Source organism: Chiloscyllium plagiosum, unplaced genomic scaffold (genome assembly GCF_037043375.1).
Source record: "Chiloscyllium plagiosum isolate Xiang-an unplaced genomic scaffold, Cpla_swu_hap1 HiC_scaffold_8, whole genome shotgun sequence".
NCBI lineage: Eukaryota > Metazoa > Chordata > Chondrichthyes > Orectolobiformes > Hemiscylliidae > Chiloscyllium > Chiloscyllium plagiosum.
Window position 1 is genome coordinate 98,165,315 of NW_028270146.1, and position 27,803 is coordinate 98,193,117.

The 27,803-nt window shown below is 44.0% G+C and overlaps 1 protein-coding gene across 1 annotated transcript; it reads left to right on the forward strand.

Moving 5' to 3' along the window:
- The first annotated feature begins 2,937 nt into the window (after window positions 1–2,937).
- Window positions 2,938–26,397, forward strand: LOC122554016 (uncharacterized). Its single transcript, XM_087990148.1, has 5 exons — window positions 2,938–3,089; window positions 4,922–5,022; window positions 8,468–8,546; window positions 18,299–18,356; window positions 19,267–26,397. Exons 2-5 carry the CDS (start codon window positions 4,941–4,943, stop codon window positions 25,195–25,197), a joined length of 6,150 nt encoding a protein of 2,049 aa, XP_087846274.1. The 5' UTR covers window positions 2,938–3,089; window positions 4,922–4,940; the 3' UTR covers window positions 25,198–26,397.
- Window positions 26,398–27,803: the final 1,406 nt, after the last annotated feature.

A 27,803-nucleotide genomic window follows, 5' to 3' on the forward strand; every position in this document is an offset into this window, starting at 1 on the left:
TCATGGTGTCGGGGAGATTGGGGCGAGTGAGGGGGAATGGAGATGATGTTACAGGCAACAGTGAGGCCCTGGTACAACATGAGCCTGGGAGGGAGGTGGGTTCAGGAGCAGAGCTAGAGTGGGGGTGGGGGGGGAGGAGTCGGAGAGATGATAGTGACACCCCCACTAGCGGAGTGGAGAAGGGACCTTCCTTTCTTCCGACAGACGGCTGAGACTGGACTGACCCGGGGTAAGGGCTGCGGGAACAGCCTGGGACCATAGCTGAGCCTAGGAAAGGAGGGAATTCGGTGTCTGAGAGATTTACTCTGACACGCACGCATACGCACACACACACAAGTAAACACACAGGCAAACACAACCACAATACACACAAACAAACGTACATACAACAATCAAATCCCCCAAAACTTCTGGATCTCATTTCAACCTGTAACTCACTCTCAGGCATCAGTTATTTTAAATATAAATAATGTCAAAATGCCCCTGAGATATTATTCTGGATATAAATTTCCTCGATTCCTACGAATAGATTCCAATCTGTAACTCACTCCTGGGAATCCGATACTCTGTACAGACCACTCTGAACTCATCAATTAGATTCCAGTCTGTAGCTCATTCCCGGATATCCAATAATTTGTGCATAAACCATACTGACCCTCTTGATTAAATTCCCATTTGTAATTTGTCTCACATTATATGTTATTTTATACATATCCCCGATCACCTCAATTACATTCCAGCCTCTAACTCACTCCCTGCGATGTACTATGCTGTATATGAACCGACTGAGACCATCAATGAGGTTCTAGTGTCTAACTCAGTAGTTATGGTTAAATGTTCAACCAGGAGCTGTAGCAAAGAAAACTGCTGTTTCATTTCTGCTCCATTCCGTTTCTCCAAAATAAAAATCAGACTCTGAAATTCTGTCAGTTTTATGCAGTGTAACAGCTCAATAAGACAGCTCACGACCACCTTCTTAAGGACTTTGCTCTGTAACTAAGCCCATGCTGTCCCTGTCCTGGGAGTGTTTGATGGGGACAGAGTTGAGAGTGATTTATTCAATATCTGACTCCATGATGAACATGGCCTGAGAGTTCCAAACGGCTTTCAGAGTATTGTTAGATTGTTAGATGATGATCCCAGCTCTAGACTCCAGAAGCAGCAAGAAATCTATCTCTTCATCTAACACAGCACTTTCCATTATTATGTTGAAAATTTCAACCATCTCAGATCCATCTAAATTCCAGGGACAACCCTGAGTTTGTGCCATTTCACTCCCTCACCACTAAACCCTTGCTGTCCAACTAGCATTCTGGGGAATCCACACTGCACTCAAATGGACATGCACTCCCACCTCTCCACTCTCCCTTACCTTTCCCTATTTGGAAAATCAACGTCATTGCCATGCTAACATGAAATGGCTGCCTTCAACAAACCTAAAATGGCTGCTGACTGACTGACACATTCAGAATCATTCGTCTTAGTTTTGCTATTAACCATAAATGCATCCTGGACAATAGTGTTTTATAATTGTCCACCAATTTATACAGAAACGTTCTGTTTCTCGCTTTTTTTCCTGACGAACATGAATGACATCACCCCATTTGTCTTTATGTTCTATCTGCCGATGTTTTAAACGTACTGCACATGATATAAACAGTAAAATATATGATATGGTTTTATGTAACAAATTCTATCACACTCAGTATCTTCATGTTGCAATGTTAATATATCCTGTCAGAAAATTGCTCCTCACACAGGGGAACTATGTCCTTGGGTCTGGAAGTATGGACTGGCCTGGGAACAGGGAGTTTGATATGTCACTGAGTTTGTTTGCAAATCTCTGCCACAAACAGACGGAACATAGAACATTACAGCACAGTACAAGCCCTCAGACCTCAACGTTGCGTTGACCAGTGGAACCAAGCTGAAGCCTAACTATCCGACACTATTCCATTTTCATACATATTTTTATCCATATTATACCTCTCCACACTATATTCCATCTGCCAATTACTTGCCCCACTCAGTGAAACTGCCCATATCTATTTACAGCCCCCTTGGCTGTCCCCATCGCCATTTCTCCCACCCAACATGGTCTTGTCACAGAACCTGGAGACACCACATGTGTTCCCTTTGTCTAACCCATTGATATCGATTGTAACTGGCTGCAGTGTTAGCTGTAACCGTCTGGCACTGCCCACTAGTACCACTCACCAAACTGGAAATGACCCTGCTTACCGTCCACCAGACAATCCTCTACCCTCTGGGCCACTGCAAACACTGTTACACTCGGTACACAGTCTGCCTTAGCATGACAATGTTATATATACAGTCAGAGAGCTGTCAAAGATGGGAATGGTGAGAGGCACAGAGAGGAGCACAGAGGCAAGCAGAAACAGAGAGAGATAGACAGGGACAGAGGGAGACAGGAAATAACAGACAGAGACTGAGCTGGAGAACTGTGAGGGCTCACGGAGCCAAAAAGCTCCCTGAATGATGACACCATATTCAGATTAAAATACAATGCACAATTGTTCAGGTTGTGAAATGTCTGTATTACTGATAAATTCTCAGAGTCAAACTGGCTTTTAAGCATTCAACAACAAGATGAAAGCCCAGGTCTCCCTGGCAATGTGCTTGTTTTAACATCGGTTCTGTTCAGTTTATACGGCCCCTCCTCAGACTTTTCCAGCTCCACATTCTTGATGTACAGCATTTGTAATCCTCACTTTCTCCTCAATAACATTCATGCCATACAAGTGCAAAGCCATAAAAATCTCCAAAAAGGGACGATCTAACCAACTGTCCCTGACACTCGGTGCATGATTATTCCTAAACACATACTATCAGTAGCCTGAGGGCAGCCAGAGACTAGATCAGCTATGTAAACTCTGTGAGTAAACTCCTGTAAAACCTCTCTTTTACAGGAAAGGTTATGAACCGCGGTGATTCTCCAATATTTGTATTGGGCCTTTGCTGATACACAAGTCAAGCGTGCCTTTTATACTGGGAGAAAGCAGACTTACATGGGACATTTTCTGCTCTTCCTGAAACTGGCAACAGCTCTGTGATTCCATGCATGAGAAGTAAGTGCAATTACAGTTCACCTTTTAGTTCATTCTTAAAGCTTACTTCCAAAGCAATCGATGTTCTGCATGGCTTCATTTTTATTGCCCTAACTAATGGGTCTAAGTCAGGTGAATCGTAAAAATGTTGAAAACCTGAAAGAGTTTGGTTCTAATTTTAACGGAAAGTGTCAGGACAGGCACACAATGTGTTCACAGGAGGCAGGTTGACGATTTAATTGTCATAGTGCTATAAAGAAGTGGGATATCTCAGAATTATGTAACTATTTCAAACTCAATCTTATCCAAAGTTGATTCCCAGACTTTGGAAAACCTGGCAGGTGAAATGATAAGGTCTGCTGGTTTGGATCAGTGCATTTTCACAATCCTGCAGTTTAACTGCTTCATTTACTTTCCCCACCATTAGGCAAACCATAATTCACTCATGGGATATGTTGTCACTGGCTGGACCGTCTCCAGTTGCTCTCGAGAAGGTGTTAGCGAGCTGCCTTCTTGAACCGCTGCAGTCCATGACTTGCAATGTCATTACAAAGGGTGTTGACTCTGAAGGAACGGTGATATCCTTCCAAGTCTCTGCCAGGATGATTCAATGTCTTTAGTTGTATCCCACCAGTTGTCAATATCCTGCACTTGGTTCCAGGGCTGTGACACAATGTGACAACCCACCAGGAGACTCAGAGACAGTCAATTCAAACATTTACAAAGAAAGTCTGCCTTAGACTGTTTAAGTCAATGCTCGAAAAAGGCAACAAATGCTTATTCCTAATGCTGATAGTTCTCGTATAAAGGGTGTTTCAGCAGCTATAACATCACTGGAGAATTAGGGAAGGGTACTTTTGAGAATGTTTACTTCTGTTCACAAAGTGCGAATCCAGTGGTGATCATTTTGCATGCTTTGTCCTGCCCCATGCCCCAATGTCAGCTGCTGTAAGTACTGTATAATTCCTGCAGGACTGCATCACTCTCATACATACCATTTGCATTTCTAATTTGTTCTTGTACCTGCATATCACACAATCTACTCTTAGATTATCATTGTTTTTGCAAAAATGGAGGGGCATAGTGACAAGAATGTCAGCAAGAACCTGGTCCTGATGATAAAATTGCAATGTCTTTTTTAAAGTGCCCCCCCCTCAAGAAACAGGCAAAAGACAATCAACCACAGCCCCCTCTTCTGCAACTACGACTGTGCCTGAATCTGTCCCTGCATTAACAATATTTTTCAACGTAATGTGTTAATGTTTTTAATAACTATGATTTAAACCTTCATGAATGGTGTGCTATACTTTGTGTTAGGCTTTTGGGTGATCTTTGAGTGATCGTGAGTGCCCTAACCCCACTTTTCCCATTGGCTCCATTATTTCTATTAAGCAAGGTTTCACTGGAACGCAACTCCGGCGTTATAGGAGAACTACCTGTGGACCCATTCGGTCACAAACCCAATTTTCACTCTGGAGGATTGTCTGCCTTAAAGGCCAAAGTGCTGCTAAATGTGGCCAGCTGACAAAAAAATAGATCAACAGACAGAAACGCAAATGGACAGGTCACGTAGAACAAAAAGTAAACAGACTTTTAAAACAAAACAATATTTACCCTGTCAAATGCAGTGTAAAGGTGACCTTCTGTGCGATAAGGTTGGTGCACACTGTAGGGCCTCATCAATGTTTAATACAAGAGCACGTAGCATTGATTCTTGGAGTACAGGAGGCCATTCTGCCCACACGTCCTGTGCCAGCTGCTTACAAAGCTATCCCAATTAGTTATAGTGTTGGTCTCTGCCTGATGTTATGATTACAATCTTAACCTTCTTGATATTTTCACCATCCTCTCAGAATCCGCTACCTCTGACTCATGGATTGGAAACTGTGCTACTTCTGGCTCGTGTCTTTTTCACTGGTGTGGGAGATCCCAGCTCCTGGGAACAATAATGAAGGTGATCATTACAAAGTCCATGTTTGTCTTTTACTGAAATGCAGTTTGATCCAAAAACAGCCCCACATTCAGGTGACAATGTTTAACTCATGTAACCTTGGACACTAGAATAATGTGAAGAGTTCAAAGCTAGAATTCATGTGAACTGAGGAATCGGCTCCTTAGTATGAAATATCTCAGCTGGACTTCTAATCCATACTCTTCAGCATGTGGGGACATCAGCAGTATTTAATGTTGTTGCAATTGTTTTATTGCATTACCGTGCCTGGGAGATCTAATCAAAAAACCTTAGCTGTGTGGACAGCATTGTAAAACATTACTGAGTAGTGACTGGTTATATTCTGGAAGTACCTGGGACAATGAAGGAAACTGATTCAATGATAACCATCAAAATGAAATGAGTATAGATGTGAAAAGGACAGGGCATCTGAGGATAGAGCAGAGAAATAAGACAACAGTAATAGAATTATTCTTTCAAAGAGCTAGCACAGTTAGGAGGAGCCTGATGGCCTCCTGCTGAGCAGTACATTTCTAAATTTCTGGTACATAAATCTGAATATTAAGAATAATGTCTAGGCTTGCTTTCATTTCAAAATAAAAAACATCTTTGTGTAAATGTAAGATGTAATACATGGAAAACACGGAGAACAGGCTATTTGGATGCAGAACTGGCTCAATGGTAGAAGACAGAGGGTAGTGGTGGAGGGTTGCTTTTCAGACTGGAGGCCTGTGACCAGTGGTGTGCCACAAGGATCGGTGCTGGGTCCACTGCCTTTTGACATTTACATAAATGATTTGGATGTGAACATAGGAGGTATAGTTAGTAAGTTTGCAGATGACTCCAAAATTGGAGGTGTCGTGGACAATGAAGAAGGTTACCTCAGATTCCAATGCGATCTTGATCAGATGGACCAGTTGGCTGAGGAGTGGCAGATAGAGTTTAATTTAGATAAATGTGAGGTGCCGCATTATGGAAAAGCAAACCTTAGCAGGAGTTATATACTCTAAATGGACTTTAGCAAGGAGCTCAACAAGGTCACATGGTAAACTGGTTAGCAAGTTAGATCATGTGGAATCCAGGGAGAGCTAGCCATTTGGACACAAAATTGGCTTGAAGAGAGGAGACAGAGGGTGATGGTGAAAGGTTGTTTTTCAGACTGGAGGACTGTGATCAATGGTGTGAAGCAAGGCTCAATGCTGTGTCCACAGTTTTTTACCAAATAGAATCGGTCGGCAGGAACTCAGGCACCTCGTTGTTTCGATTTACCTCATTGTTTCAATTCTCTGAGAGTAGCCAGCTTCAGGTGGAAATACTTTCAGACCAGCTTTATGTGGAAATTTGAATTACAGAGAATCTAACCAACACTTGAGCTTCTGCAATGTTTATGTACTGATTCAGCCAAATTCACCTGGCTGATACAAAGCTAACCCTGTGATAGCCCCTTAAGGATTTTAGGAGTTTCTTTGGTCAGAGGGTTTTAGGATTGTGCTACATGTTGTTCTGAGAAAGGAGTAAAGTCAATCACATTTAAACAGGGAGACATGGTGCACGTAGAAGAGTATGCAGGGATAAGGTGTAAAGAGCTGATCAGTATGATAAAATGTATACATGGTGCATAAACACTGATACAGACCTGCAGGCAAGATGGTATGGAGCTCAGCTACAGATTCTCAGGCCTCCCAATAAACATACATCGAAACCTCACAACTGCTTGGGAGAACAGAGTTGCAACTTACTTTGGAATGCAGTTGCCTGGAGGAATCCACAGTAAACTAACCTACTGCGCATACTGTCCTTTCTCACCCCTAGTTGCAACCATAAAGCCATATTGTCAACCATTGCTCTGATTCCCAACCTAACAAGTCAAACTCAGAGTGAGGTGGACATAACATATCAGCAGATTAGCACAACGAGTGCCAACAGTGGTTTTAGACATAATTGTTTGTGAAATATTTAGTTCAATGACCACAATCCATTTAACTGGCTTATGACAATTCTGCATGGATTCAGAATTGGCTTGCCTATAGAAGACAGAGGATAGTGGTGGAAGGGTGTTTTTCAGGCTGGACATCCATGACCAGTGGTGTTCCGTAGGGATCCGTACTGGGGCCTCTGCTGTTTGTTGTAAATGACTAGGATGAAATTGTAAATGGGTGGGTTAGTAAGTTTGCAGACAATACAAAGCTGGGTGGGATTCTGGATAGTGTAGAAGGTTGTGAAATTATACAATGAGACGTAGATTAGTTGTAGATATGGGCAGAGAAATGGCAGGCGGAGTTTAACCTGGGTAAGTATGAGGTGCTGCACTTTGGGAGAGCAAATGTTAAAGAAAAGTATAACAGGGCCCTTAACAGCATTGATGTCCAGCGGGATCTTGGGGTTCAAGTCCATCGCTCCCTGAAAGTGGCCATGAATGTAGATTGGATGATAAAGAAGGTGTAAGGCATGTTTGTCTTTCTAGTTCGGGGAACTGTATACAAGAGTCAGGATGTCATCTTGCAGCTTTATAAGACTTTGATGAGGCCACACTTAGAGTATTGCATTCAGTTCTGGTCAGCACAATACAGGAAGGATGGGGAGGCTTTGGAGAGGGTGCAGAAGAGATTTACTAGGATGCTGCCTAGATTAGAGAGAATGAGCCATTAGGAAAGGCGAGAAAACTTTGGGTTGTTTTCTCTGGAGCAACAGAGGTTGAAGGGAGACTTGATGAAAGTCTATAAAATTATGAGATGCATTAGATAGAGTTGACGGTCAGAATCTTTTTTTTCCAGAGGTGAAGTGTCTAATACAAGGGGGCATACATTTAAGGGGAGACAGGCTACGTTCAAAGGAGATGGGAGGGGCACTTTTTTCGCACAGAACACAGTAGGTGCCTGGAACACACTGCCAGGGCTGGTAGTGGAGGCAGACACGGTAAAAAATCATAGACTCATAGAATCACTACAGCGTGAAATCAGGCCCTTTTGCACACCTACCCTCCAAAGAGTAACCCATCTAGACCTATTCCCCTACCCCATTATCGTATATTTACCCCTAACTAATGCACCTAACATACAGATCTCAGAATGCTGTGGGCAATTTAGCATGGCCAATTCACCTAACCTGCATATCTTTGAATTTACGGGACTTTTGGTTAAGCATATGAATGTGCAAGGAATGAAGGGATTTGGACTAATGATAGGCAGAAAGGATTTGTTTCATTTGGCGTCACGTTTGTTACAATACTGTAGGCAGAAGGGCCTGTTCCTGTGCTGTACTGTTCCATGTTCTGTGTTCACAATATGACACTGTTAACAAGTGTACCTTGAGGGTTGTACTTATAGCCCGTTATTTATTTCAGCAACTTGTGATAAACCATGGTTATCAAATAAATGCCCTCTGCATGTAGGATCCTGATGATTATGTGGGACGCTGCAGTCGTTTAAAATATAATTTTCTTCATCAGGAGTTCCAGACAATTTCCGATTCATTTTTGAACAGAGTAACAACATTGAAGATTCAGAATGGCTGGTGGAAGAACAAAAGTGAGTAGTCAACAGTATTTGCATCTTGCACAAACTGGTTTCAAATCCATTTCCACACATAATAGAAAGAATTTTGACAAGTTGGCTGATCTATCTAACAAAACAGGAGTATGTACGTGCATGCATCCTTACCTGCCCAGGATGGAGATAAATGACAGTGAAAATATGGGCCGGTGCTCATGTTATTGTGGGTGAATGTCAGTCACAGAGCCATACAGCAGAGAAACAGAAAGATCAGTCCAACTCATCGGTCCAACATATCCAACCAGATATCCTAAACCGATTTGGTCCCATTTGACAGCACTAGGCCCATATCTCTTGAAACCCTTTCTATTCATATACCCATCCAGACATATTTTTAAACTTGTAATTGTACCAATCTCCTCCACTTCCTCTGGCAGCTCATTCCATGCACAATTCACCCTCTGCATGTAAAAATTGCCCTTCTGGTCCCTCACCTTAAACCTATGTCCCCTAGATTTGGACTCCTCTACTCTGGGGGTAAGATCTTGGTTATTCACCTTATCTATGCTCCTGTTGATTTTATAAATCTCAATGAGATTACCCCTAAGCCTCCAACGCTCTATGGAAAACGTCACAGTTGTATTGAGATGATTGGAGGAATTTCACATCACCCCTCAATCTTAAAGTTGTCCTCTCACCTAAACATGGCACCATCTTATCACCTGATATTCCCGGAAGGACTTGCCACTCACCAGATGCCCATTCCAAAGGCTGACATTCCGGCAGCTAAGGTCACTGTGTTCCTGGTCGGGCACTGGCATTCCGAAGCTGCCCAGTGTGTCAAAGGACAGTTTTCCTGAAGATGCCTGAGAAGAGGAAGATGGGATTGTGATTCTCTGACAGGGACCTGAATTCAGCCTGGTCTGAGTTCATCATCCCACCAAGGCTTATACTATCCTACTCTCAAGGCTACATGCAGCATCTTCGCAACTCACTCTGGTTTGACCCCTCAAATACCAACATCACTGACTCCATGTGGTCCCTGTGATGCCTACTCAGTTGCCAGGGACACCTCACCACACCTCACCAGCAGCACTATCAGTGGTTTCCCTCAGCCATTTACAGCTTTCACCTCAGTTAGCCCCATCCTTCTCTCCCCATTGCACATAGCTATAAAAATGATGTTGTGAAACGTGAAAGGGTTCAGCAAAGATTTACAAGGATGTTGCCAGGATTGGAGGCTTTGAGCTATAGGGAGACGCTAAATAGGATAGAATTGTTTTCCCTGGAGCGTCAAGGCTGAGGGGTGATTTTACCTGAGGGGTGATTTTATACAGGTTTATAAAGAGAAACATGTAAAGGGTAAATAACCAAGGTCTTTTCCTCAGGGTTGGGGAGCCCAGAACTAGAGAGCATTGGTTTAAAGTGGGAGGGAAAGATTTAAAAGAGATCGAAGGGACAACTTTTTTAATGCAGAGGGTGTTGCATGTATGAAATGAGCTACTAGAGGAAATGGGGGAGGCTGGTACAATTATAACATTTAAAAGGCCTCTGGATGAGCACATGAATAGGAAGAGTTTAGAGGGATATGGACCAACTGCTGTCAAATAGGACTATGATTTATTTAAGATATCTGGCCAGCATGGACAATTTGGACCAAAGGATCTGGTTTCTGTGCTGTACATCTCTATGACTCAATGAGAATGCACTTCAAGGTCCTTTTTGCCTGTCCAAATCTATTCTCCCCATCTCTCCCAAAAGGGTCTTTTCCACATTTAACCCTCCCCAAACACTGGTCTCTCAAGATTGGTCCTACACCTTCCTGGTGACTAGATAGATGGTTCCCTCCTTTTATAGATCCAGCTGGTGTATTAAGGTAGACTAAATTTGGGATCATGAAAAAATCTGGGAAAAATATAGGAAAATCCTAAATTAGTTCTCATGTATGTGAATGACCAGGGGGCACAGTTTTAACAGAAGGGGAAGGAGGTTTAGAGTAGATGTGAGGAAAAGTCTTCATTCATCCAGAATGTGGTGGGAATCTGGAACACAATGCTTTCACAGAATGGTCAAATCAAACACCTTCACAACCAAAAAAAAGTATTTAAATGTACATTTGCAATGCCAAGTGCTGGAAAATGGGATTAGAATAGTTAGGTGGCTATATATGGTCAGCATATACTTGATGGGCCAAAGGGCCTGTTTACTGTGCTAGAGATCTCTATGATTTTATACTGAATGGCATGAGGATTGAAGTTGCTCCTAGTAGACTGAATGAATCTCAATAGGAAAAATAGGGATTGTCCGTTCCAGTCTAAGTACCTTGTTATGGACCAGGCTGACCCCCCCCCCCCCTCAAAACACATCAAGAAGATAGCCCAGACCCTAACTTTCCTAGTTGTTATAAGCAGGTGTGAAGTGGATATTCCAGGAATGATGCCCAACCACTCTGTTTTAAACAAAACTGAATTTAGTTTACAGATGAACAAAACCAAACTTAGAACATAACTATTTGAAAATCAGTCGACTCTCTCACAACTTAATGATGATGTTCCAAATACTTGCACCAATCCCCATGAACACCCCCTAGCACAAAAAGGTAAAATCAAACACAGGTTCTTACAGGAGGGATCTCAGAGAGAGAGAGAGAGAGAGAGAGGGTCGACATGGAGCTGTTTCTTTGACCAGCAGCCTCAAAAACTGACTGCTTTCTAAAACCAAACCAAACCAAACCAGAGTAAAGCTGAGCTGGGAAAGCTGGCCACTTCTGTGGAGGTGCTGGTGTTGGACTGGGGTGGACAAAGTTAAAAATCACAAAACACCAGGTTATAGCCCAACAGGTTTATTTGGAAGTACAGAGGAACCTCAATTATCCGAACGAGATGGGCGGGCACTATTTCGTTCTGATGATTGATTATTCAGTTAATTGATTTCCTCTGGGGCTTGGAGTTTTCTGTGAAATCTGCTCCCCGTTCAGGAGACTTGGCAAAAGCACACTGCACACAAGCCCCCGGCCACCCGCCCACCCCCAACACCATTCAATACCGCCCCACGTGCGCGCCCCCCCCCCCAACCCTGCACCGCAGTCCTTCACCACTGTCCAACCTCGTCCGTGACCCCACTCCCCCATCTGACCCTCCCCACCCTTCTGATGGTGGTGGGGGGGAGGGGGGGGGTAGTTGGGCAGCTGGATTGTACACCAACAGTAAGACTGCTGCTGCCGTTGTGCGGTATGTCTCCAAATAGAACGTACACACACACACACACACACACACACACACACACACACACACACACACACACACACACACACACACACACACACACACACACACACACACACACACACACACACACACACACACACACACACACACAACATTTTGACAGTTTCCACCTTTGCCCTGTACAGGACGATGTAGGAGAGATTATCTGTGGAAGGAGTCTTCAGGGTACATGCCTGTGTAGAACTCCAGAGAAAGTGTGCGGGGACAGACAGTGGGCGGGACAACAGTCATTTGGAGACGGTGCCTAAACTCTCCGAGACTGTTCTCAGCAGCATTTCAGAGAACCAAGTTCATTTATAATTATTGTACCTGTAAACAAAAGATGTGATCAGGGTTGAAACAGCTCTTTGACATAATATTTCTATCGGGACCTTGAGATCCCCTTCGGATAATCCAATATTCAGATAATTGATATTCGGATAATCGAGTTTCCTCTGTACTAGCTTTCGGAGCACTGCTCCTTCATCAGGTTGCTGTGGAATAGGATAATAAGACACAGAACTTATAGCACAAGATCACAGTGTCATACATGCAACTGATATGATATATGGAAGAAACTTGGATTGCTGTTTCATCTTTCATCTTTTAGAACGGGTTGCAAGTTTCAGTTCATTAATATGTAAATCCCAGAAATTTTTTCGAATCACGTTCTCAAGATAACGTAAGGTTTTATAAAAAAAAGTTACATCTCCACTCAGACAATACATTAAAGGTGCAAGGTTAGAGTCTCTCTGTATCCCAATCTTGAGGCATGCTGGTTCTATTTCCAGAGAAGAAATTTATAAAATGTTACATGGATTGACTGCCTGCAGATTATGTGCTTTTTGAACAAAATAGAATATATCTGAAATTATAATTCTGCAAATGCAAATTCACCTATGGACTTATATGTGTTTGTGCATGCATGTGAGGGAGAGAGAGAGAGTGTGAGAGAGAGAGAGAGTGTATGTGTGTGTGCATGTTTGTGTGTTTGCGGTGTGAGAGACAGTGAGTGTGTGCATGTGAGTGTGCATGTGAGAGTGGGTGTTTGCTTGTGTTGTCTCCCAGAGAGAGAGCGTCTGACAGAGAGTGTAGTATATGAGAGAGGGTCTGCATGAGTGTGTGAGCATGTAAGAATATGCATGTGTGTGAGTGTGTGTGTGTGAGAAAGTGTATAGTGTAGTGGGGTTACTTGTAATGTAACATGAACCCAAGGTCCCAGTTAAAGTCATGCTCATGGGTTCCAGACTTGGCTATCAGTCTCTGCTCAGCCAATTAAAAGTAATCTAGGTTTATGGAATCTATTGTATTAGTCGTATGCATGACCCTGTGATCTTGTGTTATACATTCTGTATCTTATGATCCTGCTCCACAGTTACCTAATGAAGGAGCAGTGTTCCAAAACCTAGTATTTTCAAATAAACCTGTTGGACAAAAACCTGGTGTTGTATGATTTTTAATCCTTTTCATTTTACGTTTGTTTTTTATTTGAAAGCCTTTTATCTGAGGTAGTATCTGTTAGCTATAATCAAATTGCTTTTAAACCCCATCCAAACCAGACACATTGGGATCTATGCATTTACGATCCCTTTGAAAAAACAACCAAGGACAACTTATCCTTGTTAAAGGAGCAACATCATCACATGTTCCCCCTTTAAAGCAAAATGAACCATCAATATCCAAAGATGGCTTCATTTCCCACAATCCAAAGATGTGTAGATTAGGTGAATTGGCTATGCTAAATTGAGTGTTTAGGGATGTGTAAGTTAAGAGCGTTAGTCAGGGGTAACTGTAGAGTAAGAAGGTAGGGGAATGGATCTGACACAGTTACTCTTCAGAGGGTCAGTGTGGATTTTTTGGGCCATTGGCCTGTTTCCACACTTTAGGGATTCCATGACTCTACACTGTCAGTATACTGCAAAACCCCATATACATTACATTGACCATAAATATGTAAACATGTATGACTACATTCTATTTCAGTCCGTTTAGTCCTACCACCAAACGCCTCAGTTTCTCATCCACGTCTCGACAATGCATCAGCAATCACATTTTCCCATCCTGCCACATGCACAATTTTCACAATAAATGGCTATAACAGCAAGCTCCATCTAAACAGTCGAGAATTTTGTCATTAGATTTCTCCACAAGCTTCAATGGGTTATGATCAGTGTATATGATCGTCTCAAATACATTACTGGTAACATAAACATTGAAATGTTGTAATGCTTACACCAAGCTGGAAGGTTCCTGTCAAATATTTGTTGATGCATGTTCAATTTCCTGGAAAAATATCTGATAGGTCTTTCTATCTTTTCATCATCTTCATGTAAGAGGACAGCACCGACACCAACATCACTTGCATCTATAGCCACTTTGAATGGCTTTCCACTGGGGCAGTGGTTAACACAGTTTTCAGTCTATCAAATGTCTTCTGACAGTCCACTATCCACTGAAACATCTTACCTTTCTTTAGCAATTCAATGAGTGGAGTAGCCACACTGCTAAAATTTGGTGCGAATGTCCAATAAACTCCATTCAATCCCAGAAATTGTAATACTGCTCTTTTCAGTGATGGTATGGGAAACTCCCCAGTTACCTTTGTTTTTGCAATCCATAGGGCCATTTGTCCATGACCAATAACATGGCCCAGGAAGGTGACTTGGACTTGGGCAAATTCACTTTTAGCCAGGTTTAACAACAAGCCTGCCTCCCAAAGTTGATCAAACAATTCTGATAAATGTTGCAAATGTTCCTTCCATGTGTGAGTAAAATTCATCAGGTTATCTATGTTTACAACAAAATTAGTTAATCCGGAACTGACCTTCTTGGTTAGTCTTTGAAATGTGGCTGACGCATTTTCCATACCAAAGGCATGACTTTAAACTGATACAGTCTATTTGGCATTATGAAAGCTGAAACTATATTCGCTCTTTCAGACAAAGGTACCTGCTGGTATCCTCTGAGCAAGTCCAATGTAGAAATATAAGTTGTTTTTCCCAGCTTATCAGCACAGTCTTCCAAACATGGAATTGGATATGTATCAGTCTTTGTAACTGCATTGACTTTGTGATAGTCCACACATAGCCAATGGCTACCATCTGGTTTTGGTTTAGCATGTGTGAGCTCCAGTCACTGTAACTCACTTTATTTATGTCGTTTTGGAGCATGTGTTCAATCTCCTTTTGAACCTTGCCAACTTTAGAGGGATATGCCTATAAGAATGTCGCTTAATCTGAATAGCATCTCCTATATCTGCATCATACTTAATCAGGTTAGCACTTCCCAGCTTATTTCCGTGTTTCAGTATGTAAGTTAATTCGCTGAGCTTGAAGGTTTGTTTTCAGATGTTTTGTCACCATACTAGGTGACATCATCAGTGAGAATCGCCTGTGAAGTGCTGGTGGTATGTCCTCCCTCTCTACTTATAGGTCTTGGTTTCTTAAGGTGGGTGGTGTCATTTCCGGTTCTTTTTTTCAAGGGAAGGTAGATAGGATCTAAGTCGATGTGATTATTGATGGAGTTCTGGTTTGAATGCCATGCCTCTGAGAATTCTTGTTTGTATCTTTGTTTCACCTGCCCTAGGATGTGTGTGTTGTCCCAGTCAAAGTGGTATCCTTCCTTGCCTGTATGTATGTATGGTAGCCACTAAAAGACTCGACCCACTATCACTATTTTCTATATATGCAGACAAAGAAGCACATCACTTTGACTGGGACAACACACACATCCTGGGGCAGGTGAAACAAAGACACACAGAAGAATTCTTAGAGGCATCGCATTCTAACCAGAACTCCACCAATAAACACATCGCTTTAGACCCTATCTACATTCCCTTGTAAAAAAGAACTGGAAATGACATCACCCAATTGAAGAAACCAAGACCTATAAATAAAGAGGAGGAACATACCACCAGCACCTCACGAGAGACTGTAATTGATTATGTTACTTAGTCATGGTGACGAAACATCTGAAAACAAACCTTCCACCTCAGCGAGCTAACTTACAGACTTATCATCAACCTGAGCTACAAATCTTCTCAAAAATTGCTATTTTCACATAGTTCCCCATGTGATAGTAATAACTCTTTCAAGTCATTTCGATTTTCCTTTGGAAGTAAACTCAATAATGTATCCCAATTTTTGTCAACTTCCTCATTGTCCAATTTAATTTGAGGAATGTCCAATTCAGAATCCTCTGAATTTGGTTCTTCACTCTGTGCTGTAACTGGTAACACAATTTCCTTTTTGCTTTCCTTCCCTGTCAAAATGTTGTTTGAGCATATACACATGACACACTCAATGAGATTTTTTTCTGTCTGAAATCTTTTTTAAATAGTTGACCTAACCCATCCTCGTTTCAAATTGATAAGATGCACTAAACCTTGCTCTTAAAGGTTCATCTATCACTTGAAGTAACACAGACTCCTTATCTCTGATAACAAAATTGCAAGTTTTTGATTTTTTTGTCTGCTTCCCGTTTTATTGAATACTGTGATACTTTTAAATGTGTCTTGCCAATTCCCTCATCCTATTTAATGATTTCCTAAAATTTGACACAAAGTCCAAATATATCGTCTCTGAATTATGACTTACCAATTTCTCCTTAATCAATTTTAGTGGTCCTCTCACTCCATGCCCAAAACCTAATTCAACTGGACTGAATTGAGTAGATTCACTTGGTGGCAAAATATACAAATGGAATTCCTTTATCCCAAACATCTGGATAATCTTGACTATAAGCCTTCAACATGATCTTTAATGTCTGATGCCACCTTTCTAATGCTCGTTGTGACTCTGGATGGTGTACAGTAGATTTGAATTGTTTTATTCCTAAGCTGTCCATAACTTCCTTGAATAATTTTGATGTGAAGTTTGACCCTTGATTTGATTGTATCTCTATGGGTAGTCTGTAACGACTGAAAAATTTGAGTAACTCCTCTACAATTCTTTTAGCTGTGAGATTGTATAATGGCCTCTGGAAATCAAGTGGACACATCTATTATTGCTAACAAATACTGATTCCCACTTTTTGTTTTAGGTAGGGTTCCTACGCAATCAATTTCGGGCTCTTTGTAGAATTTTTTCTATATTTCCAGGTTGGGATTAGGGTTATTGGACTCAAAGGCTGCGCGTGACAGTTGTTAGTGTCTTTTATTCTGGGTGTTGATTCTGGTTAGCTTAAACACTGCTTTGGATAGTCACTAAGTCACAAAGGGTTTTCTGGGTGTGGAAGAAGTGACTTTGGGGGGTTTTACAAAAGGTGAATAAGGCCAAGCAGCTGGAATTGGCAGTCAAGCTGGAGTTGGAGCTGCCTCCTTCTGCGAGGAAAGGAGAGATAATTACTGCCATAGCTCAGCATTGAGATTTGCTGGAAATGCCATCAGGATCTTTGGGGACAGCTAAAATTTAATTAGAAATGAGGCAGTTTGAGTCTGCAAAGAGCCCGAAATCTGTTATGGACCAGGCCAGACCCCCTCAAAACACTTGCATGTGTGTCTATGTGTGCATGTGTCTCTGTGCGTTTGCATGTGCACTTGTGTGTGTGTCAATGTATTCTAACTTTATAATGTATTCTGTTCTCTTTTGTTTGTGCTTCATTCTGTAATCTTACAAATAAATTCCGTGTTATTTGAAACTAAGTAATTGAGCCAGCTACATCATTCCTAGAATATCCACCATCCACCTGCTTAAAACAACTCGCAAAATTAGGGTCCAGGCTACTTACTTGATGTGTTTTGAAGGGATCTGGCCTGGTACAAAATAATTTGATGATAAATTCATCATTCTGATAATGTTGGTGATCCAAAGTTACTCAGATAATCTATGTTTCAGGCGTTTTGTATTCTTAAGGATTTTTCAATATGATTGTTTAAGCAGGGGCATAGTTTATTGTTCTGGTCAAATAGATCCCTGACACTCTTGAGAGCACACAGTACTGTGCTGACATCTCCTTAACTGCAATGAATTCTAGTACAAAACCCCTATAGAAAATCTATGGGCAAAGTCTAAGATAACAGTCTTCAGAGCAATATCTTATGCAATTTGTATTGGCAGTCACACAGAAAGCCACACACAAACAAACATGGACAGAAATATTACAAGTAAACAGATCTAGCACACACATCAGGCACCAGATACAGGTACAATCAAGTGCACAAACTTAACCAGCTTCAGAGACATTCTTTCCAGAGACATTCCTGGAAAGTTACACAGGCAATATATATAGAGAAAGACATACACGCATACCCAACACCCCTCATGTACACACAAACACAAATACACAGAATCAGATACATACACACACATGCATACCCACACCCACCAAAACACATGCACACAAACCGACACACACACACACACACATAGGCATATACAGATCCTCACACAGCATAAAAGCAACAGACTTACATGGAACACACAAACAAAACCAATTGCGCAGAGATCAGATATATGCATATTTATGTCCTTGAAACAAATTACATTTCAGAAAACATTTACTTTGCCTTTTATTGTTTTCCAGCAAAGCGCGCCAATTACTGAACCATTGGAATGATGCAGGTGTGACCGGGGTATCAAAGGTACAAAGATCTGGAATCAAATGCCATGAATACATTAATTTATCTATCATTACTTTCCACATGAATTTTAAGAAGCATGCGAGGTTTGGAAAAGGAGGAAATCTGTCACTGTTCTTCTGGACAATTAATAATGTGGTCAGATTATTCAGGTTCAAGGTATATAGACAGATATGAGGTCAATACGGAAAATATTATCCAGGTCATTAGCACAACACTGATATTCTATCATTCAACCTGCTCTCATGTTCAGAGAGGAAGGATATATTAAGACCTTAATTTAAACACAGAAACATACATGGTCATTCTTGAAGTGTGTAAACATAGCTCACTTGATTTGGAAATCATTATTACCTGCTTTATTTGACCTTTTAATGAATCAGTTCTGAAGAACTGAAAGCTTTGACAACACAATGGTCACTTTATTCAACAGCAGACACATCCTTGATGTAGAGATAAAATGGAAGTTGTCAGTGGAGTGAATCTACTTTGCTGATATAAAATCAGAAATGCTATAAAACGATTTGAAAAATTCTTTCCATCAGGAGGCTTTGGGACACAAACACAACAAAGACACAGACAGATACAGACTAAGAGAGACCCTCCACAGTTTCCTAAACAGCCATTCCCCAGAGCCAGGCATACACCAAAGAGCAGGAGATCCTCCCACATGCTGCTCCCCTCAAACATTCATTGGATTAGGTCTGTGTGTGTGTATGTGTGTGTGTGAGGGGGGGGGCGGGGGATAGTAAGGGGGAAGGAATTGGATGGATGACATGATGCCAGTGCCAGCTGAGGTAAAACACAGACTGGAAGTTAGCTACTCCATTCAATACACTGTTAGGTCATTTGCACTCTAGATTATTCCATAGACTCTCCCTATTTGTCTGTATCCCCATATCCCCAACTCCAGGTAAACAACAACAATTTCCAGGAAGTTGGAGAAGAGATCGATGGCTCCTTCCCAGACGGTAAGGATCACACAGTGATCCTCAGGATGGAATCTGATCAGATTGTGCAAGATGCAGCCGATTGGATCTACAACAAACTGAAAATCCAGGCCGGGGAATACAGGACCCTGCTAGAGTGGAACGGACAAGGCTTCACTTATCTGAAATCGACATCCCAGGGAAGTGTCCCTGAGGTGACCAGCCGCTCAAAGCTGGTGGTCATTGGCCACGGCTCAAGCCAAGAGGTCACCTTGGGAGAGCTGACCGCCCATCAGCTCTCTGAGGCAATCCTCGCTCTCCGTGGTGCTGAATCACCACTCTCCTTCCCCAGCAAATCGGTGCAGTCTCTCAGCCTGGTGGCCTGCAATGTTGGAGCGGGCTCTGAAGGCGAGCTCTTCGTCCGCGATCTTCTGATTGACTTACGGAACCATGGACTGGAGGTGGGCTCCCTGTCAGCCCGGACCACCAAGGTCAGCGTCCTCCCAGATGGCACCAAAGTCACATCAGATTCCGGTGAAGACTGGCTCCGGCATGAAGCCAGTCACCGACGGCGGGTGAGGCTGGGTGAAGATAACCAGCTTGAAGACCTTGGTGATGAGGATCTGTACTGGGCACACACACTCGACCCAGACGAAGAGATCCACCCTCTGGTAGACTACCCAGAATATTTAATTTGGTCCCATGATGGGGAACGATACCTGATCCCGGACACAAAATTGGATGAGATCATTCAGGAGAAAAGCATTGAAATATTTGAAATGGCCAAGGATGTGGAGTTGGAGCAAGTTGCGAAGACAAGAGGGTCTGGTCAGAATGAAGAAACTGTTGAAGTGAGAGTATTCCGGAACTTTCCACAGTATCTGGCCAATGTAAAAAAACTGATCGAGGAAAGTCAAGACCTGAGATTCGAGCTTCTCGAATCAGAATGGAATAAGGTGGAAGTGAGGAGGGCATGGGAAAGGCTAGGGATTCCTCGCCTGGACAAAAACAATATGATTGAAATATGGGGCAAGATTTTCGAAAACAGTGTTCCAAAACCTACGGAGGCACTGAAGAAAATAATACACAGGGCCTACTGGAATGTTATGACCAGAATGAGGAATGAAAACCGATTCATACAGTTTGGTGAATTCACTTTGAAGATCAATCTCGAGAACTTTTACATTGAGCCGTACATCCTCCCGGGAGGTGAATTCCCGAGGGGAGAATTTGATCCGACCTACAGGGGTCTTTTACGGAACATGAATGCAGCCCAGAGTTTCAAGCAGAATGCCATAGCCTGGGTGACTGGAGAGACGGATAAGATCAGTCAGAATGTCAATGAACATGATGCAGTGATAGTGGCGGCAACTCACTTAGCGGAGGTGGTGAGGGATCCCAGGATGGTGTTAATGAACTCTCTGCTTGGTGATCTGCTCCGAAATGCCCGGGTTTACCGCAACCCCATGGCCGGTGGGGGTACCTGGGGGACTAACCATGCCAAACTTGGCCTGGAGGCAGTCCCGTTGGACATGGTGAGGGATCGATCCCGGGGAGTCTTGAGAAACTGGATGGTGAGAAAGTCGGCACATTTCAGACTGACGCAGAGCAGCCACAACCTGCCGCCGGAGCCTGATCAGAATATTTTGGACAACTTCCTCAGGGACCAGGTTTCCAACCACCTACCGAAAACTCCAACAATGCAGAGTCAACTCCGGCAAAGTCTGAGCCGGGATATGATCGACTACATGAGCCAATTGGAAGACTCGGTGCTGGGGAAGAGCCTCCGACCAAGACTGGCTTTGAAAATGGCCGAGGATAGACGGTATTTAGAGAGGGAGGTAATGCAAAGCATGAAATCGCAAGAGGAGCTGGACAGGGTGGAGTATGAGGTTGTGCGTGACTCGGCCCACTTCGAAAAAGGCAGTTTAACTGTCGAAATCCAGAGCAAAAGTGACCCTTCTATCGTGAAGGAGCTTCAAATCCCAACCAAGGTGGAGAAGCTGGCATCGGAGGAGCTGCTGGATGACCATTTCCGGAAGCTGGACCAGGTCTCAGAGGGTGAGGGTCAGGCCATGGAGAGAGTTAACCATGCCCTGGGCATCTATGGCACCCTCATGGGTTTCCAGGGAGCCCGAGCATTCCTGGAGCAAGGCCGCGATGTGGAGGGTGGCATCATGCTGGCACAGGGGGTCCATGGGCTGGGCGAATTGGCGGGCATCAACCGAGCCGTTTCGGGACTTCTTGAGGACTCTGCCAGCCGTGCCCTGACCAGTATCGCTGCCCGGATGGAGGGCAAAGCAGCCGAGAGCCTCCTGGGACAAATGTCCAAGCTGGGGAAGGTCACTGAGGCACCAGTGCTCTCCACCGCTTTTGCCGCCTTCAACATTTACGAAGACGTGGCGAGGGAGAGCCCGCTCGGATATGCTGACGCAGCACTGGATGCTGCCATCTTACTGACGGGGCTGGCCGGGCCAGAAATGGCCCCTGTCACCCTGGCTCTGACCATCATCAGACTCGGCCTGGACCCTCTCTACTCGGAGATTAAGGGCAGCCTGGACTCCTTGCCCCCGGGGGCATCGACTGGTCAGCGCTGCCTCGCAGTTCTCAAGGGCATCGCCCTCGCTTTCCGAGACATCGCCCAGAGTCTTTTGGATGTGGTGGGTGAGTTCTCCCCGTGGTCTCTGATTTACAGAATCCCAGAGCTGGATGAGCAACATCGCAAAGATATGAAATTCATCGAGGAGCTGAAGAGTGCTGAGAGTTATTTTACAGTCACCGAGTACACCCAAGCTGATGGGTGCCATGGGATGGTTAATTTCTTATCCGGGAAGGATTCTGCCTTTGGGGGGGCACTGGACATTGAGCTGGATGATGCCAATTGTATGACAGTCCGGATGCCCGATCCAGTAGGTTCCGGAACCATTGAGAGAAAGCACTGTTTCCCCACTCACTGCTCCGTGAACGACCTGGTCGCCGGCATGGGAGAGACCCAACGAGTTCACTTGATCGAGAAATCGGTCACTCTGCTGTTCTTCATCCACGTGCACACCCAGGAGGTCATCGGATCCCTGACTGAGGACCGCAGCACACTACACGGCTCTTACACCGGCAATTCCCGGCCGAACCGCTTCTACACCGTCCAGGAACTCCCCAAGGGAGCCAAGCTCACATACTCCCTCTCCGACTATTACTACAGTCTCCGGGGACGGGACGGTGGGGATGCCTTCTACCTCGGGCCCCAGAGGAGCAGCGTGCAGGGAGGCAATGGCCAAGATCTGTACTTCATCCCCGAGTGGGGAGGAGTGACCGATATCGATAATCACGCAGAGGACGGTGCGACAGATTGGCTCCTCTTCAATGTCTCCTTCGGTCAGATCTCCGCCAAGAAATCCCAGCACCACCTGAGACTGTTCTTCGGCAATCAGCATCAAGTGTGGGTCAAGAACTGGTTCCTGGGAGACGAGTACCGACATATGAAGTTCAGGAGCAACGATTACGTCACCTTTACCATTGGTGATGCCACCTTGAACAACTGGATTGAACTCCAAGCGATCTCTCTCGACTTCTCACCCATTGACTACAAACCAGAGACTGTAGACCTGAGTGAAGTGAGTTGGAGGTCCGTCATCTCAGTGATTGGCACTAAACATGGGGATACCATCCGCGGCAATGATTTGGGCAACGTATTGCGAGGTGGCCAGGGTGCCAACTACCTGGAGGGGCGTGACGGGAGGGACATCTACGTGATCGAGGCTGACAAGGCCTGCGACACCATCAATAACTGGTCGAGCGATGAGGAATGGGACACAGTCCATCTGCCTTCCGATCACCAGAACCTCGGTGTGACCGTGAGGGACAACGGCGACCTCGAGATCCATGACACGGTTTCCCAAGCGGGGGCCTGTGTGATTCTCCAGAACTGGCGAGGAGGTTGGGCCTGGCAGCACATCACCTTCATCAGCGGCGACTTTGTCATGTTCCAAGTGTCAAACACCTCTTCAAGGCCGGAGATCAAACCAATGCTTGTAGACTTCAGCGGCCGAGAGTCCGGTGTGGAATTTCACCTGGCCACATTTCCCGGGAACCAGCAGATCATGACAGTGTTGGGATCTCGCCACAATGACCGGTTATACGGGAATGAGAGAAACAATGTGCTGAGTGGGATGGGGGGAGCGGATTTTCTGAAAGGGGGAGGTGGCAGCGACACCTACATTATCGATTGCCAATGGACCTGGTTGTTCCCAATCACCATTGACAACGAGGACACAAAGGAGACGATGGATTTCCTTTTGCTACCTGAAGACTTTGAGGATTTAGTGTTTGAACCGAGTCCACCCGACGCTTACCTTCGGAACCGAAAGCAGCCCCCCTGTTTAATCATCCTGACGGACTGGTTCAAGGATGGGGCACATCGCCACTTGATGTTGCGTAGTCAGGACGGTGTAGTCTTTACGCTCCCGGATCAATATATTTCCTGGCCACTGTTACCTATTTACATCCCACCGCCTGGTATCTCCTACCACAACCTCATCCCTCAGGTCTTTGCGGTGGACAAGTCCAACTCCAAGCTGCACACCGTGCTTATAGATGCCCGGAACCAAGCGTTGGCTCACGCTGTCAAACTAATTGGCTCCTCCCAACAGAACTGGATCTATGGCAACCAGAGAAACAATTATATTGACTGTGGTCCAACATTCTGCCATGCAGAGGGGGGCAATGGTAGTGACACGTACGTCCTGACTAAGGGCACGTGCACCATCAACAATTACGCCGAGGACCTGCTCATGGATCAGATTCTGGTTCCGGCAAAATTCACCCAAATCCAGGTGTGGAGCATGTGGACACACATCCACCTGAAAACCCCGGGTCTCTCCTGTACCCTGTCCAAATATCTGCAGGGGGAGGCATACCAGCACCTGGTGGGACGGAGCAGTGACGGGGTCTGGTTCACTTTCACCGAGGATGGGCTGCAGACTCTCTATGTGGACATGGCACTGCAGGGCAGCCAGCACCTGAACCTCTCGTCCGTGCCCTCCCTGGACAAGGTCATCTCGGTCCATGGCCAGCGCCAGCAGCGCAATTTCATCATCGGCAATGCGCTGCCAAACGCCATCATCGGGGGCTCCGACACCGACGTGCTGGAGGGACGTGGAGGAGACGATACCCTCCAGGGGTCAGCTGGGGAGGACTATCTGTCCGGGGGTCAGGGAGCCGATGAAATCCACGGCGGTGAAGGCACAGACTGGATCCTGGGTGGTGCCGGCAACGATATCCTTTACCCTGGACCGGGGGCAGACCGGGTTCACAGCGGAAGTGGTTCGGACACCATCTTGTTTGCGGGAGATCTCGAGAAGGGCCAGGGGGTGCTGGTGAACCTGGAGGTTGGCTTCGGCCTCGGGGCGGATGCCGACGGTGATTTGTACTACGCAGTGGACAACGCCATCGGCACCGGTTACGCCGACGTGCTGATCGGATCAGGAGGGGACAACATCCTGAGTGGGGAAGGGGGAGATGACCTCTTCCTCCCTTTGGATGGTCGGGACACCCTGAAGGGCGGAGAAGGAGCCGATGTGTACCAGCTGGATGGCACGAGAGGCCTCAAGGTGATTGACAACTACGCGAAAGATCGGAAATACGATACCATCGTCCTGGGCAGTCGGCACACGAAGGACAACCTCTTCCTGGACAGACAGGGAATGCAGCTCATGGTGACGCTCTTAAACATTCAGGAAGGTGACTTTTCCGGCTCACTCCTCATCAGAGATTGGTTTATGCGGCCGGAGAACCGGCACATCATCGTGCAACTTGACAAATCCTATAACATGGAGGATCTGGTCTCAGAAAAGGTTCATCCCCGGCCAGCAAATCGGTTTGTCCTCAATTTCAAAATCTTCTATGAAGGAAGGAAGTAGCCACACCCGTTAAAGCCCCATGTAAGGCCGACTGAATTAACTGCCCTCGATCTTCCACGATCCAGAACAAACTTAATTCAAGTGTTAAACCGAGACAGAAAATCACAACTTGAATCATGTTTTGAAATGTTTTTGAATGATGCTTGAGATCGTCTGCACAAAAATATCTAGCTCCAAAGAATCTGAACCATTTATACTGAAAAACACTGGCTGTTAGCATATCAGTCAATCCCAATTGGCCTTGGAATCTGTGGGGATCTATTGGCTCAAAGCCGCACACTTTCAACATTTCCGTTTTGTTTGTAGTCAGCTGGAACCTATGTATGTATAGAAATCACTATCTGCAAGTGTAACTAGCTCAGCTCATATGTATAATATTTCCAGTTAAGACCAAACAGTGTGTCTCTTTGGCTGTTCACATGAGACACAATACCGACTGTAATGAGTAAACTTGAGCTTACAGAAATCACAGCAGTGTGTCAATCAATGGATGTGGTTATGATTGGACAACTTTTACTGAACAACACTGAATGTGCTCAAAAGTACACCGAAAATATGTCCTACCTTACCTGTCTTGTTCACAACATGACTCTCTCATGCATGATTGTCCAGGCTTTGCATCATCCCTGTATTAGATAAAGTTTGGGTGACAACAGTTCCCTCAAGCATTCTCCATGGTAACACCTTGATCAGTCACAGCTGACTTACTAATAGTTCAGTGCCATTTTCTCACGCAGCATTAACTATTTCTTCTTTCGAAATGTAGTATTCTGAGATCAGTCCTGAATACAAGCAAGATATGAATCATTACTGTATTTTTTATTTTTAGCTACTTTCAATTTCTGTACAAACAAGTAAATATTTGTAGACCTGAAACAGAGATACAATGAAGAAGAAATTTGGATTATCAACAGCATAGTTTCATTCTAAATGAATATTTCAAGTCTTAAACATCTTGTTTTAATTAATGCTGAAGCATAGGCAGCATCTAGATCCCTGGTCCTTTATCCATGGCAGAGCCTTGGTCAAAGTGTTGACTTGACAACTGACCAGCACCTGCATTTCTCCTCTCAGAAAATTTGCTATAATCATTTGAAATTGTGCACTGTTGCATTTATCCTGATAAGTGAAGAACAAATAGTTTCAGCAATATGTCTCTCCTCACAGTACTTAAATAAAATCTATAAATCTTCAAAACTGTTTCTGAGAAATTGTTGGTTACTTTAAGTTGTTATTGTCATGGCCATTTTGGCTTATATTACAATATCTTCAGGAAATGATCATTAGAGCAGTTTTGGATGGTTTGACATGTATCCTTCTGCAATGGTAAAGGACATTTTGAAATATTGTTGAGATAGTCAGGAGTATATTGATGGAATAGTTAATGAAGTTAGTAGAATACTGCCATTTATATTATCCTCTAATTTGCAGCTACCCTGGATCACGTGATCTCACCGTACTAACCAGTCTACATTACGGAAGTTTGTCAAATGCTTTAGTGAAATCCATACAAACAGTGTCTACCACTCTGTCTTCATCAATCTTCCTTGTCACCTCTTCAAAAAACTCAGTTAAGTTCATGAGAACCATTTCTTACAGACAAAGCCATGCTGACTATTCTTAATCAGTCCTTGCCTTCCCAAATGCGTACAAATCTTGCCCCTCAGGATGCCCTCCAACATCCTACCCACTGCTGATATCAGGCTCACTGGTCTATAGTTCCCTGGATGTTCTTGTCTACATTTCTTGAATAAAATCTCGTAACTCTATTAGCCATCCTCCAGTCTTCCAGCAACTCACTTACAACTATCAATGATACAAATATCTCAGCAAGGCACCTGGTAATCTCTTTCCTCGCTTCCCACAAAGTTCTGGGACATACTGATCAGGTTCCAGGGATTTATCCATCTTTATGCATTTTAAGGCTTCTAGAACTTCAACTGCTGTAATTTAGCTACTTTTCAAGGTATCACTATTTATTTTCCCAAGCTCTCTAACTTACATATCCTTCTCCACAGTAAATACTGATGCAAAACATTTGTTTGGTATCTCAGCCATTTCCTGTGATTCCACACTTAGAGGGCCTTGGTGATCTTTAAACATTGATAACACAATTTGTGTCAAGCAGCCACTTCCCAGCATTAACAGATGAAAACATGAAATTAGCTTATAATATCAACTGACATATTCTGAGGAATGATGTACATTTGTTTAATAATCTTATGTTCACTTCCACCAGATACTTCTGTTCAAGTTTATAATTAATAATTTGGCTGTCTCTCTCTGCGCCTGTGGTTCAGTCACTGTCTCGCTCTGTCTCCCTCTCTCTCTCTCTCTCTGTCGCTCTCTCTCTCTCTCTCTCTCCCCCTGTCTGTGGCTCTCACTCTCTTGCATTTGTACTGAGGTCCCTCAGACTGGAAGATGCTCATAATAAAAAATGTTTGTATTCCCTCTGCATTATGTTTTTACAGTTATTTGTAAAATAACTGTTTTGTAAGGAGACACTTTATTGCACTGTCTGCAATTTGTAATCTACTCTCAAAAGAATTCAAAAGTGGAGGAGATGAGACTAGTACTGGGTATGTTCATCTCCTTCTTCTTGTATC

What these genes read in the sequence shown, in the direction of transcription:
- LOC122554016 (XM_087990148.1), top strand. Translation starts at nt 4,941, where the DNA reads ATGGATTGGAAACTGTGCTACTTCTGGCTCGTGTCTTTTTCACTGGTG. An exon ending in TCCTGGGAACAATAATGAAG is followed by an intron (nt 5,023 to 8,467) that starts GTGATCATTACA and finishes TTTCTTCATCAG; the next exon opens with GAGTTCCAGACAATTTCCGA. An exon ending in GTGTGACCGGGGTATCAAAG is followed by an intron (nt 18,357 to 19,266) that starts GTACAAAGATCT and finishes CCCCAACTCCAG; the next exon opens with GTAAACAACAACAATTTCCA.